Here is a 16,990-nt window from a genome sequence, read left to right on the forward strand (position 1 = left end):
TCTTCAGGATGAGGAACATTATTTGATTATTTTCGATAATGCGAGTTATTTTCTCTTCTGCGGAAAGGGCGAATCAGAATTTAATTAATCGTCGTTTCTGCTTTGATTTAATGGGGAACGATCAACCTCTCGGCCAGGGAGCCGTACTACTTGAATCTACAATTCGTTCCTCTGCCTCGTTGATAATAGTATATTGTGTATCAAGTGCGGAAAGTTGACAATTGGTCACGACACAGATTAATAGACAGATCGCCAAAGGCCTGTTTAAAGAGGAGACCGTCATTTTTGCTCTTTACCGACACACTTTGCCCCTGGTTCGAGTCCAGGCTAATAAAATCCTTTGATTTTACCAAAAAACTTTGCCTTTGGTGCGAGTTCAGGCTAAAATCTTTTTATTTTACACGTATAATCGGCGATCTGTCTATAAATCTGTGGTCACGAGTGCGGGGGATGGACGCACGAGCCGAAGGCGAGTGAACAGTTGTCAATCCGCACGTGATACACATACTATTTTGTATTACAAGTGCAGGCAAAGTGGCTTTGTGCGTGTTTTATATGCGCGAGGTGGCCGATCGCACGCCGCCATCTTGCGGCGGCACGGTGCGGGAATAGCCGTGTTTAAAGTCATTGTCCACGGCTTCAGCCGTGGGCAAAGCATTGCCCACGGCTTTAGCAGTGGCCAATGACTTTGAACGCGGCTGAGCCGCAGGCAATGGCTTTGAACGCGACTTATTCACTCACCGTGTCGCCGCTAGATGGCGGCGTGGGAAAATCGGCCGCTTTCCGTACAGAAAAGACGCACACAAAGTGCCACTTTGCCTGCACGTGTAATACAAAAAATATTACAATTCTAAGCGTTATTCTCGTATGGAATCGAATGAAGAGGACGCGCGTAAATTCAATTAATTGTACGCGAAATAAAATATATGCGAAACAAAATTCTAGGACGTTTGACGCATCATGTGTTTGATCATGAAACTTCATCATGTACAAGGATTTGTCTTTTGCGTATTCGGAAGCGAAAGTTCAATAGTCCGACAAATTCCGGACTATTAAACAAATGTATCAAACATGTCACACATCATCACCTTGTGGATGACGAAAAAAGCGCACAACCCCCTGTAACCACGTGTCACGGATGTCCTGGATTCGAGTTTTTCTTCTTGTTTCTGCGTTTAATTCAATTAATTAATTAAATTAATTAATAAATTAATACACAAAGTTAATTATTTTAATTAATTAATAAATTAATAAATTAATTAACGATCACGACGTGCCTCGTTTCGCTCTTTTCGGCCGAAGCGTTCGATCAAGTTCTCCGCACAATCCAGGAGGGACGAAGGGGGATAAATTATTTAGGCCGACCGTGACCAAAGGAAATCGCGAATCAGGGATCGATCGCGGTAGAAGGTGTATAATTCGTTAATTAGCTAGGATTTAGTAGAGGGTAGAGTTTCGGAGAGGTCGTCGTTTATTAGGGTAGGTGATTCTTCATCGACTTTTCCTTTTATTTCAATTAAGATTAAGATTATTTGGAATAAGGTGTATGTACACGCGCGTCCCCTTGATCCGATTCTCTACGAGAATGTCACCCTTAGAATTAAGAGACGTCCTCGCGAGGAACGAAAATAATCATTACACAGATTCAAGTAGTACGGCTCTTCCTCAGATCCGGCATCAGGATCCCTGGCTGAGAGTTCCATTCCAGTGGGGGTCCCAGTTGGATGGAAGGAAAAACGGAACGACGATCTCGAACGACGGAGATATTCGAAGCAATAATATCACGGGGGGCGAACGATTTTCGCTTTTTTTTGGGGGGGGGGGTGAGAGTGATAAATTTTTTTTTTTTTTTAGCAACGTGATCGAGAGAAGAATTTTGGGGCTGATCTTTATACGTACCATTGCGAAGGAGCGTGAGGAAAAAAAATGATCTTCGAGGGGGATGATGATGACAGGGAGGGAGCACCGAGAAAGATGAGAGGGAGAAGCCTCTCTCTTTCTCTCTCCCTTCGGTCTCGACGCATCCATGCTCATATATATACACAGACACACACACACACACAAACACAATATACATACAAAGTGTTACAACTATTATGTTATTTAAATTAATATTAACATATGTTAATGCTAGCATGATAATCTTTTGTTTATTTAGTTTCTAAGCGTAATAGTTATATTATATTATTAGTTCTCCATCCTTTGTATATATTTTTCGCAAGTCTCAATAAAAAAAATTAATAAAAAGAACAAAAAAACCATCCAAAAGCGTGTGCAGCCTTCCATTTCATTCACCACTGCCACTGCGATATGTCTGCATAATGTATATGCAATTAAATAAATAATATCAAATTGAATACTTAAAACGTCGCCAGTGATATTTAAAATAGGAACGATATATTAAATTCGTTTTTGACGATCCATCATAACGATAAGATGCGGTTACTTTCTTTCAAACGTTTTTTCAAATATTTAAAAAATTTCGATATAATCATGTTGTTTAATAATGACAACAGTGTCAACTAACTGCGCTTTTCTTAAGAAAGTATGTAAATTTTAATTCTTGCGTTTAACATCAAAATATTTATCTTTATTAATCTTAATTAATTGTTTCTCACTTGAAAAGGACCAAAAACAGATGGTCGAAACGTTGTGGAAATAAAATAAAAATTTTCTTTCGCTAGTTTGGGTCGAATTCAATATATCGTTCCTATTTTAAATAAATAATATAATAATATAGCATTACGCTGTTCAACCACGTGGTATCCATCCGGAAATTGATGATTCCAATGGCCGCAAAAGTCTCAAAACTAGAATATAATATATTGTCGGTTTTTTTTTGAGTTTCTGAAAATGTGGATAAAGGGAAAAATTGAGAGAAAAAGACGAGAGATTGCGTTTTTGCAGTTTATTTGCAATTTGTTCATATAATTGGTAACTGATTTCGGATATAACTAGTACTAAAAAAGAACCTAAACAACGTATGAAACTTTATACATAGCTAATTATCTTAGTAGTGCTAAGGCGAACTATTTACATGTAAACGCATCGAGCCGTTTTACGCGTATCTGTGTAATTTCCGTTCATCGGGGGTGCTAAATATACACAATATGCGAGTGTTCCGGTTCTTTTCACAGGCTCAGGTGTTCCGGAAGGAAGTTTGGATCATCTATCAGCGCACTTCTTTTCAAACGCGCGTCGCAGACAATTGTCCTTTTATTATGGTGTTTTTTTGGTAATTTTTTCCAACTCTTTCAGAATATTTTTGGGTTGTCGAAAAGAACGCAAACTTGTAAGAAAATCGCGCGAGCTAGTCTTTTTCTCTGTCTGTCTAATTGACAATCTTTCCTCTAACGTACAATATCTCCGAAGGACGGGAGATTTTACTCTTGAGTGAAAAACATTAGATTCAATTTCTTTTTCGACATCTCTGTGGCGAGGATAAGAGCTTCTTCTGAGAGTTGAATAAAATATTATATATACGTATTTTTTTGATAGGTCGATGCGCGACATGGATGACAAATCATTATCCAATTCCTTTTAGCACTTTTTGTGAGGAATAAAATAAGTTAGGAAAAAAAATAAAAGAGAATTGCGTGTATGTGTGTATGTATGTACGTCGAGTTGATACCGATAATAACTATAATAAATTGACACACATGACGTTTTCCATCGTGCGAAAATTTTAAACTTCAAATAATACAATTCATTCCGCGACTTTAAGGGATATATTTTTTCACATATTACCGCGTTCATCGTTTTTTTTTGTTGAGCATTCGTAAAATTCGTGACATTGAAAAACGCAAAAATATATATTATATATAACATGAGAAAGAGATTATTATTATTATTAATATTATTATTCGTATGAGTGAATGCGTGTACGACGAGCAATTCGAGTAATTTAACAAACGCGGCAGTGTCTAAAATTATATGTAAAAAATCGTCGATAAAAATCATTGTAAAAAAAAAAAAAAAAAAAAAAAAAAAAAAAATAGCAAATATCAGAGGAATGAAGATATTGCACTCATGCAGAATCCGTGAAGAGAGTTCGTGAAAAAAATTATATTCCAATGATCTAACTATCTTCAAACGTAATGTTTGCAAATAATATTAACACATTTCTTAACATAGATAACTAAAGTCGAAGAAAGGCGAATTTAATTTTCGATTAAAATAGAAAAAATTTTCTTTCGATTAAAAATCAAATGCTGTGAGTCAAGCGAGATTAACGATTCAAATTCAAGATGACTCGCGGCTTTAGCATTTAGATATAATTAAAAAATTATGATAAGAATAAGATAAACAAGATATAGATTTTGCGCGAACAAAAAACAAAATTTTCTAATGTAAAAATCGCGCTTCTCGATTTCGGATTTCTGCGTTGATCTACGAAGGCTCTTCTTCCGTTCCATGTCGTTCCAGGAAAAAAAGGAAGAACTTTCGCGATCGATCACAACCGATCGAAGAATAATTTATAACGCGCCAGTTTCTTAATAATTCGCTAAAAAAAAAAAAAAAAACGCTCGAAGGACGAAAAGGTTTAGCATTTCTCGTTCGCGAGAGATGTTTTCCTTCCATGATTAATTTTTATTATCGATCTTGCAATGCAATATCGTAAAGTAATCAAGTTCCATGTTGATTTCATTCTCTTCAACGATATATACAGGATGATTATCATAGAAGGATGAAATCGCCAGCGAGAAAGTACAACTAATGTCGGAACCATTTCCACTCCTCTCAAGCGTACATAAAGAAAAGTATTATTAACAAAAAATGATACGATAAAACGTATAACAGCTAAGGCTCGTCGTGGCGTTACGCGGGAGCGTGTCTCTCTGTCGCGCTTACAAAATGGCGAATTCGGAGAATATCCTCTGGAGCGAATCGTATTCCGCATTAGCCGTGAAACTCGGAAACAGTTGCTCGCATCTCTGAGAAACGATGAAATTTATTTATATGTATTCTTTATATATAATTTACAGGATTTTTTTCAGGGTGAGAATACCTATAAAAAGTTTCCCCAGCGAAAAAATTTGGGGGACACGATTAAAATTTTTTACTTTTTATTCTTTCTTAATTTTTTTTTTTTAATTTTTTCATTTTGCTAATTTTAATTTTTTATATTAAACGTGCAAATAAATTCCAATATTTATTTAAAAGGAGAGCAAATGTTTAATTTTGTTATTGATTTCAAAAGCCTCCTCTTGCCCCCCTACGGACACCATATATAAAATTTCTGATATAAAATTTTGAATTTTTTCCCAGAGAGAGAACCGCGAAGAAGCGAGTGTTCTTTCCGTATCGGCCAAGCGGAAAGGATTCCCTTATAAAGTGCAAAAAATTGCAATCTTACAACCGTAGATTCTCCGCGCGATCTTCTCCTCCGCCTCTCCTAGTAGTAGTAAAGACTACAATCTCATAGCTCTTTTTAAAACGCCATTCGAAACGTCGACGAGGAAGTTTTTCGCGCGTTCGCGCTTCAAGCAACGTCGTCCGAAGGAAGCGAAAGACGTTCAAAATTCCTCTTTTCGAGGCTCTTCGCCAGAATCGCGTTTCCTGGGGAGACGCGCTATTTCTCTCGCAACATAATTCATCCTATTATACTCTTATTAAAACGTGCTCTCTTAAAAATCTATCTGTATATGTACAAACAATGGGCGTGTCACGTGTGCTCGATCGAAGGCCGACGTCGCGCCAGCGGAGAGTTACTGTATGTAGGCACGTGTCTCCGCGACGCTTCCTCGGCCCCTGCAAGGTGCGAACCGCGGGCAAAAGTTGGGCGAACAACGCGCAAGTCAGGATCGAACAAAGGTCGCTATTATTATTCAGAAAATTTACCTCCTCTGTCAATGAACAGATCCCAAGTAGCAGAGTGACGTCATTTAACGTCTAATGGACACGTGCTTGCTACCTGAGATGTATCTGGGTACTTAAAGCAACTTTAAATTTTTCTCCGCTATAAGATAAAAGGCACCACTTAAAATATACTGGAAAAGAATGTTTGATATTCTATCAGATATGCGAAAAATCGTTTGATATTCTATCTGATATCAGAAAAACTGTCGCAGTGTAAAACATGTAGTTGGTACCAGGTACTTATACATTGATGAAAAAATGAATATGCATTGACAGAAGAGTTAACAAAAAACCTATATATATATAATATATTCCTCTCCAATTTATAAAATAATTTGTAAAAAAATTAATAAAATTTGTACAATTTCTAAAAATGGAAGAGAAATATCGAGAATACAATTCTATAGAAAAAAATGATTGTTATAAAGAAGGGATGCGCTTTCTGTACAAAAGAATAATTACATATACGGATAATCGGCTGAAAGTTATCATCTTTAAAATAGGATTGATATTATGTCGATGTATAAATAGATTCAAGTGTGGCGTCCAAAAGCGAAGCCAACTATTACACATCAGAGAGAGAGTGTGTGTAAAGAACGATTGTCGATGAAATAGAGTGGACAAACATATCAATCGTAGATTTTCAACATCGACCATTGGTATTTTCGTCCGTGTTGTCTTTCGCGGGAAGCCTGTAATAGTTGGTCTCACCTTTATAACATTAAGAACCAAAACTGTATGGTTCTACGGTTTTACAGAGGCTGAAGAAAGGTTTCTACCAAGATTATTGCTACTTGGAAAGGCCGATTAAAGAGCGGTGTTATTACATATCTCGTGTTGAACATTGAGTCAGTAGCCGTAAGTAGATTATTACCAGCATGAGTCAGACTCTCGTAGGCGATGATTCGTCCGAGATACAGTGCATATTATGCGACGATTTGTTATGTTACTTGGCATCCTCTTTCGTATACGAAACTTGTAATTTAAATTTTCAAATCTCAAAATTTAAGATATGATTCAAGAATTAATTTTTGAGTTTTGAAATTATAATATTAAACACATCAGTGAAAAAGAAAATTAGAAAAAATTTATATACATAAAATTATCGATATAACTTCGACATTGCGATGTTAATTTTTTAATTCAATTGTCAAATCTCAAAATTTAAGAATTTGAGCGTTGAAATTTCAATATTGAAACATTGTAGAAAAAATGTAACCTATCGATTAGAAATTCAACGCTCAGTTTGCGATGTTATTATTAATAATAATAATAATAATAATAATAATAATAATAATAATAATAATAATAATAATAATAATATTATTAATCTCATAAATATGCATCTCATTTTGAAATTTGAATCCTTGTCATTTTTAGCCGATGCGAAAGCCAAGAGTATCGATAAATTTTGTATAAATAAACTTTAACTTCGAAACGCCTCTCTTTTTAAACAAAAATACATTTGTTCAAAGCCGCTTTTCGAGACACTTGGTTCTGTTTCGCGATTCTAAGCGTTAATAGCTTAACTGTGCCCATCGTAAAATTTTGCCCGCGGTAAAAATCCTTTAGAGCACTTTTTCAGCAGACACTACGCGACTCAATGACGTCATTCGTCTCCGGACACGCGTGCACATCTTCCACTCGCGAGGATAAAGGCCTCGTCAAGTGATTCCGCATCCTCGAAAGTCGCCGCCCTGTCATCTTCGTAATTCTGTGACAGCACCGTTGTCTAGGTCTCCAGGCCGGGCACTAGACTGTGAAAGGTCTGTATATCGTGGAAGGCGCGGCCGCAGCTCTGATTATTGTTGCGCTCGAACTTGGTGAGGTCGAAGTGCTCGTCCAGGGACTGCAGCTCGGCCAGTCGCTCCTCCAGAGCGGAGTCGGCGAACCTGGCGAAGTCACAGAGCCGATCCGGATCTACCACGTCGGCCACCTCCATCATGTCGGTACACGATCTCGCGAGGTGGGCGTTCGCGTCGTCGAGATCCTCAGGGAAGAGCACCGAGTGGCAGTTCGTGCCGCCGGTCGTCCCGGAGATGCCGGCGCTACCGGATCGCACGTCGAGCACGCTACCGCCCAGACGATCCTCCGGAGGGAAGCCGAGGTGATGGTTGTGATGATGCGACGCCTCCGGCTCCGGCTGCAGCTCGTCGATGTGCGACAGCAAGCGCGGCGTCGGCGGCAGGATGTAGAAGTCGCTGAACACGTCGTCCTGAAGATCCAGATCGTCGTGCCTCTGCCTCTTGGAACTGAGCCCGTCGTTTCTCGAGTCCTCGGCCAACCTATCAATTAATCAGTCAATCAATATATAATTTCAATTTTGCAAGAAATTTTGAAATTATTTTATTATTTAATAATCATTATCACAAATAACTGATTTCTTTCAAAACAGCTAATTTCTGTCAAAATAGCCGATTTCTGTCAAAACAGCTGATTTCTGTCAAAATAGCTGATTTCTGAAAAAAAAACAGCTGATTTCTTTCAACGTAGTGGATTCTGAAGACAAAAGGAAGAGGGTAAAACCTTTCTCTATTGAAGAATACAAATTAAAAAAAATTATTTAAAAAAAAGGAAAAAAATAAGAGGCATTTTTGGCGTACCTCTTTCTGGAGGACGCCTCCTCGTCCGCGATGTCGGCGATCAGGCTGCCGGCGACGCTGTTCTCCTTGCTGATGTCGTCCATGTAGGATGCGACCACCGGTAGGGTACCGTAACTCCGCGTCTTGTCGTCCCGGCTCTCGCGGTGCAATCGTCGCAGGGCGTTATTGATGAGGACCGATCGGCACAGGCTCGCCTCGGGATCCTCGATCCTCTTCAGCTTCACGGCGGAGATCTTCATCAGACGGCGACGTTCCTCGCGGGCGCGATACTTGGCGGAGATCATCGTGGGTCGACTCCTGCGGATCACCAGATCCTCTTCCAATCTCATTTTAGCGTCTGCAAAAGCAAGAAGAAAACATTATTGCAACTTCTCCCTTTAATTAATTATAATTATTTAAATTTTTTATAATTATTATATCATTCAAGACCCTAGATTTAGATAAATTCCAGGATAACCAGAACTATATCAGCTGATTTCTGTCAAAACAGCTGATTTCTGTCAAAATGTCCCACCTTACATTAAAAATATTATTCATATATTAATCAGGGTCATATCAGTTGATTTCTGTCAAACAGCTGATTTCTATCAAAACAGCTGATTTCTGTCAAAACGTCTCACCTTAAATTAAAAATATTATTCATATAACTAGAACCATAATATCAGCTGATTTTCGTCAAAACAGCTGATTTCTGTCAAAACGTCCCACCCTACATTAAAAAGATTATTCCTTTCACGTCATAGAACTGGATATATCTATATAGTGCTTTTCTCGCATTTCTATAGATTCCCAACAATCATCTTCTATATGGATTAACATAAATCGATTAAGCTAACGAGGTATATTTTGGTAACGAATCATTGTAGTAAAAAGGAAGAAAATTTGAGACTGAATTTTATCGGAGCAAACAAGTTCAGTAGATTTTCAAGTGAAAATATATCATTTATAATCTAATGAATTTTACAAAAGCTCGTAGAAAAATTTACACAGAAACAATATATTCCACGTGTTTCATAGTCGAGTGAATAAACAATTTCTAGCGGTCGATATAACGCGTACATATCTGTGTGTGCGTGTGTCATTTATATTTATTAGTCGATTTAAAAAAAAATCGATTACAACACACATACCTTTTTCACGATTTTTGTTCCATTTTGTGAGAATTTTAACTAACAATGTGACCCAAGAAGGGGATGGAGGAAAAAAAGAGGTAATAACTATGCGTTTACGCACTCACGCATATAGCGTATCTACTGCGCTGCGCTAATCTAGGGAGACTCTTTTTATTTTTCCTTTTCTTTTCCCCTCTATCGTCGTCGACTGACCCAGTTACACGACGACGCTTCCGTCTTTCCGTTCACGCGGCGCGTAAATAAATCCCGTCCGTCTGCTTCGCGTTGCTAGATCAGGAGAAGGGAAGAGAGAAGAAAAATATGCGTTCCGTTATCGCGACGTCTCTCTCGTAATCGACGACGATGTCACAATGGCAACAAGTCGCCGCGCGAATCGCGAAAATAATTTATTATCTGTTGAAAACTTCTTTCGAATTCGATAAAAAAAAAATCAGGTAAACTAGAGCCAACGTAAAAAAAAAAAAGCGTAAAGCGCGAAAAGACAAGAAAAAGGCGCTTTTTGTTCTGGGACCTCGTTGATTTTATGAAATGTCATCGACAAATATATATCTTACGTCGATTAAGTAAATTGATAAATATAAATAAATTAAATTACAAATTAATGGTGCAAAATAAAAAATGAGATTTTATCTCGCGAAAAAGTTTTAAATAAAATGCATACACCGTCATTTTCAAATTTTCCTTCTCGACGGCAATTTTTATTTTTATTTCGCTACTTCGTACGTGTTATCTTCGCATATTTCCGCAGATCTTATTGCTGCACTTTTAATATCGAAGGGAAAAACGTTCTCCCTCGCCAACTCATTTTTCTCTCTATCGACAGGACGCGGCTCTATCTCACGTATGGGAATGTTTTTTGAATATTTTAAATCGCCATGGAAGTTACTTCCGGCCGGGATCGCAGGATCATTTCCGGTTCTCGACGAGAACCATCAGGAGATTGAATTGCGCGCTTCTCTTTCTCGCTAGACGGCTAATTTCCAATCTCCGCGATCGATCCTATCGCGTGAAAATTATTAATTCACCGTTTCATCGAGATCCCACGGTCGTCCATTTTCTGATTCTTTGTTTAATCGAGAAAGTCAATTAGAATAATGACGAGACGAACGGAAAATCGATTTGTAATTTCTCATCATTAATTATAATTGCCAAGATTTGACACATTTATTTTTTTTCTAGATTTTAGGTGTACAAGTGTAATTATTAATTAGTAGATGAGTAGATAATTAATAGCATATTTATATCGTTAATTATCGGATAAATCCGATCGCGATCGCGGGCGCGAGATTGATTTAATCGAACCTCGCTCGTTCGCGCGCTTTCGCGCGCGATCACGTGACGCGTAACGTCACAGCGCCGACTCGTCCCGCCGAAAGTTCGCGCGCGGGAGTTCACGAGGGTGGATCGCGAGAATCACCGCTGCGCTTTCGACGCGCAAATTTCCGGAGTTCTTCGACGTTGTCGATCGTATTCCGAGTGGCCGATTGCGCGTTTCCGGTCGCACTTCCGTATCATCGTGTCCAAGTATCGTTACGCGACGAATCAACCTCGTAATTTGCGTAAAAATCGCAGATCGACTCGACGATCATCGCGCCGCCATATTGCCAATTTTTTTTCCCGAATAAGTGACAAAGTTTTCGCGACGCTCGATTTCCGTGATTTCTTCGTCGTCGAATATTTATTTAGCGAAATATAAAATGTGAAGTGACGTGTGTAGTTAAAAAAAAATCAGTGAAAAAAATATAACGCGAGTGCAAGTGTTTCAAAGCTTCTTGTACGAGGAATAACTATAGAGTAATTTATTTATTATTCATTATTGCTATTAAACTGAACGTAAATAATTTGTCAAAAGATCAATTATTTTAAATTTCACTATATAATTTCGATGTATTTATATTTTACAGATACTATACAACTCCGCTGCTGCGCATCGTATCAGTGAGTCCCATTAATTTTTATTAAATTTTGAGTAATAATTTGATGAAAATTCTCTTCGGTTTTGCAATAACGAAACTTACAATATTGTGTATTTTTACGCTTAAATTAAAATCATCCCCCTACGGGATAATATCATTCGAGTCTTGTGCGGAGTTTAACATGAAGGTACGTCACGTCATCGCAAGATGTCGGGCCAAGTATTTCGCGCTATCTTTTCGCAAGATGGTCGGAATCGCGCGAAATTTTGGTCGCGTTCGAGAAATTCAGCGACACTTGTTGCTAAATCAATCTCCTTAAAAAAATTCGCCTCCAAGTACGACTTTGATTGATTTATTTTATTATTCGATCAAAAATGTGTCTCTTGTCTGATGTTCAGTTTATCACTAATTTGACAGATTGTGTCAAAACTTTTTTTCACCATATTATTCTGCGTCTTTTGCTTTTAATAATTGTTATATGTGCATATATCTTTTCATAATAAATTAAAATAAATGAAATCAAAAGTCGTACAAACCGAGGCGACAGTCCAAGGTGTCGTCCTAGTGATTCTCATCATCGGGAGCATCGTTACTTAATTCTGCCGTAGAAAATAGAGCGAAAGTGCGAGAGAAAGTAGAGTGGAGAGAGGAATTTTCTTTGTTTTTGAAGGGGATTCCGGAATCATAAGTCAAGCTAATGCAATTATATAAAATATTTTTCTTTTTTTTTTTTTTTTAATGAGGAATCCTTTTGATTAGAAGGAGAGAGTTCGCTCTCTCGCTTTTTGGATCTCGCGGATACAAAACCACTTTTGAAAGTGGTCCTGGTTAATTTTGGAATTCCGTAATCTCACGTGTAGAATAACAAAATATTTTTAGCGAATGACAGTGCGATAATAAGACACACAGTAGGAAAATTTGTGTTTTTTTTGTCCCCGTTAAATATTTAAGCCACATTCATGTGTTAATTTAACATATGCTGTTGTGTTAATTGAACTTAAAACAACTGAAAAATATGTAAAAAATAACATTACTAGTGACAAGATTTATCTGTCAAAATTTACAGAAAATATGTTGATTTTTCATTTTATATAATTATATTTTATTTTATAATTATAAAATATTAACACCAAAATTTCTACGGACCAATTAAGACACATATAGGATATCCATGAAATTTAACACACAAATTTTTCAACTGTGCACAGAAGAAAGAGAGGGAAGAGGATGACGCCTCTCGAGAGAGGCGATTTTACGCTCGAGGTACGCCTAGACTAACTTTCTCCACGAGGGGAAAAACCGCCATGGATACGCGTTACCTAACCTGACGTGCGCAAAGTCCGCCTTTGCACAGTCGCGTTTCCCTCTCTCTTCATCCACGATTCTTCACCCTTTCCCTTCGTGACCATCGTTCTCCAGACTCTCCCTCCTTCTCTTCGTCGTTTATTTACATACGCTAACACATTGTCGTCGTAGATTGGCGACCTCTTCGTCGTCTGCTAATCTCGCGAGAGCGAGACGCTTTAACATTTTACGAGGTATCACCTCGATGCGGCAGGTGGAGGTCGAGAATATGACGTTGTTACGAGATCTTTAAGAATTAATTAGCGAGACCGAGGATCGGCGAAATATCTCGGAGCAGCTGGAGAATTCCCTCACAGCTGAAAAATTTGACAGATGTCACAAGTCCGAAATTTTTGTGTTAATTTAACATGATACTGGGTTAATATTTTCATACAAAAAATGCAAAACTTCAAGTAATTTACAATAAATTTTGTGTAAAATTAACATGGTTTTAATGTAAAAATATGTTAATTTTTTAGATTTTATCATCCCCACTTATATTATAAAATAACATTTTATTCTGTAAATTTTTAGAGATAAATCTTGTCACTAATAAAACAACATATTTAATGTGTAAAATTCATTGTTTTTTTTTACATCTTTTTTCAGTTGTTTTAATAATTTAACATTTAAATTCAATTAACACAACAGCAATATGTTAAATTAACACATGAATGTGTTAAATATTCATTAACAAGAAAATAAAAATTTTTCTACTGTGCTCCTTCGAAGCTCGTTGCAATCAAATTCGAGAATTAATTAATATATACATTTATACGTATTTATAGTTGAGGAATAAACGTCTCAAAGGCAACTTATAATCAAACAGCATTAAAAAGACTTGGCATTATTCAGTTGATATTACACCAGCACGACTTTCATGACGGCTATTCCCTAGTTCGATCCCCCGTTTAACAAACACTAGCAAAGACTTCAAGGAAATCGATTTATACGCGAGAGGCTTTCTTATAGCACCTCTTCAATATCGACGTTCCTTAGGAAACTTAGATATAGTTCGCACAAATTCTTCCCTCTTTTTTCACCATCTCTAATTCAGCTAAATAATATTATTAAAAATATTATGTCTTAAAGAATAAAATTATGGCTTAGAAAATAAAATATTACGAGGTGTGTGAGTTAATGTTTCAAAGAAAAATAAGCAATTATACTGTATAAAAAAATGTAATATATGACATAAATAATAAATGTAAAATTAAACGATAAATAATTTTAAAAAATAATATAAATATAATATATTAATATAACATTTTCAATTTCATTATTTATATTGTAATTTTATATTCATTATTTATGTAATTTTACATATTTTTTTACAGTATAGCAAAGGATGGTGACACTTAAAATTACAATAAATCGAAAAAAAGAAATAAAACTTTCACATTAGAAGCATATTTTAGTCAACAATTGAAATGTTTTATTTTTGTTCAATTTGCAGCAATTTGAAGTTAATGCATTTTTCGGATCGCTTATTTCTTTTGAAACGTTCGCTCTCGCCTCGACATAAGATTTCTAAGAGTTAATCTACTAGTCATAAACTTTCATTTGAGCTATCATCTAGCTAAATTGAAGGTGGTGAAAAAAAAAAACGGAGAAGATTTTTCTATGAAGACTTGGCGTCCTTTATAACGAGACGCGACCTATACAAGTGACATTAAAAAACCATCTAAGGTGCCTGCGAAAAATATGACAATTCTCTGCTAAAGTTTCGCCGTCACGCGCTGGATATTATGTCATTGTCGCGTAGTCTTTGGCAATTAAATGAAGCTCGGAGCTCGACTAAATTTAGATTCCCTTCTGCACGCGCCATCTTAATATTAGGTCATCGAAAGAGGACACAATAGCGTGGCACGTCGATAATTGTACATTAATTACTAACAATGCGAACGACGACGCGTTATACAATTAAATCGCATTTACGATGTATATCACGTGCTCCTCTCGTCCAACAAAAAAACCATTAAACAAAATATACACGTTAAATATATATAACTTTCGAACAATTTTGCCTCCGCATTTATTGCGTTTTTTTTTATTTATTTTTTTTAATACGAGATGCGCGAAACGCGACATTGAAATCTTTTTTTTTTTTGCAGCGTATATATCGCACAGAATATAATCGAATTTTGTTTTAAACAATATTTCTACACATAGTCAGTCGTGCTATAAATAACACAGAGTCCGTTCGGGCACCGCCTGCCAAAAGTTAATGGCGATTTAGTAACAATGTCGGTTTAGTCACGACTGTTTGAAAGCGGCAGCAATGGGGCAAACTAACCCCCTTTTCCCCTTTCCCCCATGCCACCACTCCTAAAACCATCCGACCACAATACGAGCTTCGATCGCTGCACAACTGTAAACGATGTTTCTCGCCGGGAACACGTTTGCGCTGCTATACCGGGTGTTTGCGTCAAATTTTAACGCGACGGAAACTCGTCCACATTCGAGAAATTTAATTACAGAGACACACACATTCGCGACTCTTTTCACGATAATAAAGATTTTTCTACATCTCATCTGTTTGGAAAATCTTATTTCTCTCGGTAAAATTTTTTGTGAATTTTAATCTTGTTTTCATTTCAACACCAAAAAAATTGATTAACATTACTAAATTTTAGATTACACTTGAAATTTAATCACCACGTCTAAATTTAATTTTAGCCATGGTAACTAATATTTTGGAGCTAAAGTTTAGTAGATTTCCAATTAAATTATAATTAAAAATATTAGTCAAAATGCGAGTTCGATAAGCAAATATACATATAATAAATTCGACTCTTTAAATATCGGAAACTGTATGAATTGAACACGTATGTAAACATTTAGTTATCTTTTAACGCTGTCACAAGAATAACGTTCTTCGAACAGTTATGGAAAGAATTAATACTTTTAATTTAAAGATTTCAATTTGTAAAGTTAGTACCCCCAAAATTCATCATCGTTTTTTTAGCTTAATTCGTCAGAACTATTTTGAAAAAATTAGTTTCTCCTATTTCGGATATAACAGTCCCGAACTAATTAGATTAAAAAAAAAAAAAATTAAATACGACGAGAACTCATGCACTCACGCGAACTCTTCGGGATGCACTCAAAACTTAAAAAAATTAGTTTCCCTTAGTTCGGATATAACATTCCCGAACTAATTAGATTTAAAAAAATTAAATACGACGAGAACTCACGTACTCACACGAACTCTTCGGAGTGCACTCAGAACTTTAAAAAAATTAATTTTTTGAAAAATGAAGTACCAACTTCACAGAGGCAAAGAATTAACGTGACTTTGAGGAAATACCTCCTCCGGATATAATCTTTAAGAAAAAAAAATTAAATGCGATGAGAACTCACACAAAGTCTACTTTCGCGCGTCACTCGATAGTCATATTACATATGCTTGGAGCAATCGGGCCTAGTATAGAACGGCAGCTCATAATTTGTGATCGTTATTCGAGTGTACGTTCGGTCGACGTACGCCATCGATATTCTGCCGAAACGAGAGAGCGAGAGAGAGAGAGACGTCGGCGGTGGGTGGTGAACCATATTGAACGAGAGAGACTCGAGAGCAAGCGAGAGAGATCAAGAGAGAGGGAGAGGAGAGGTAGAAAGCGCTCTCGGTATTACACGCAGGAAAGAAAGAACGAACGAACGGCCCGTTCTCCGCCGGGGCCTTGAAAGGAATGCAGCGGATAAAAAGAAATCTCGCGCGCGCGCGCTTATAAATAAATCTCGCGGACGGTGAACCGAGAGAGTGCGAAATTGACGTCGCGTCTCGTCTACATCTCGGAAGGCTCCCCCTCTTTCTCTCTCTCTCCTTCTCTTTTATCTCTATATGTACGTGTATTAATCTGTTGCGTGCTCGAATATTCTCTTTCGCGCATTATTAAATTGTTTTCAAATCAATTTTATTTTATTTTTATTTTTTACGCTCGGTGAAACGGAGTAAAATTTCAGTGAATTAATGTCGGATGTATATTACAACTATATACGCACATTACACACGTGAGATACGAGAATTATCAGATGCAGCGGAAAAAATTAATAAACTATGCAAAAAAGTATCCAAAATTCTGAGAGAACTTACATCTTTTATCTGAGTAGACACAAGCACTCTATTTATTCA

General features: G+C 36.9%; 1 protein-coding gene across 1 annotated transcript in view; it reads right to left on the minus strand.

Moving 5' to 3' along the window:
- Window positions 1–2,893: 2,893 nt before the first annotated feature.
- Window positions 2,894–16,990, minus strand: part of LOC114944597 (uncharacterized) — a 140,304-nt gene continuing 126,207 nt past the window's right edge. The window contains exons 3-4 of the mRNA XM_085485707.1: window positions 8,463–8,799; window positions 2,894–8,144 (exon numbers count right to left, since the gene is read on the minus strand). Of these exons, the coding sequence (XP_085341833.1) occupies window positions 7,592–8,144; window positions 8,463–8,799 (890 nt within the window). The 3' untranslated portion in view covers window positions 2,894–7,591. The remainder of the gene's footprint in view (window positions 8,145–8,462; window positions 8,800–16,990) is intronic.

The sequence above is a fragment of the Nylanderia fulva genome, unplaced genomic scaffold, assembly GCF_048542155.1.
Source record: "Nylanderia fulva isolate GAGA-0341 unplaced genomic scaffold, ASM4854215v1 Scaffold39, whole genome shotgun sequence".
NCBI lineage: Eukaryota > Metazoa > Arthropoda > Insecta > Hymenoptera > Formicidae > Nylanderia > Nylanderia fulva.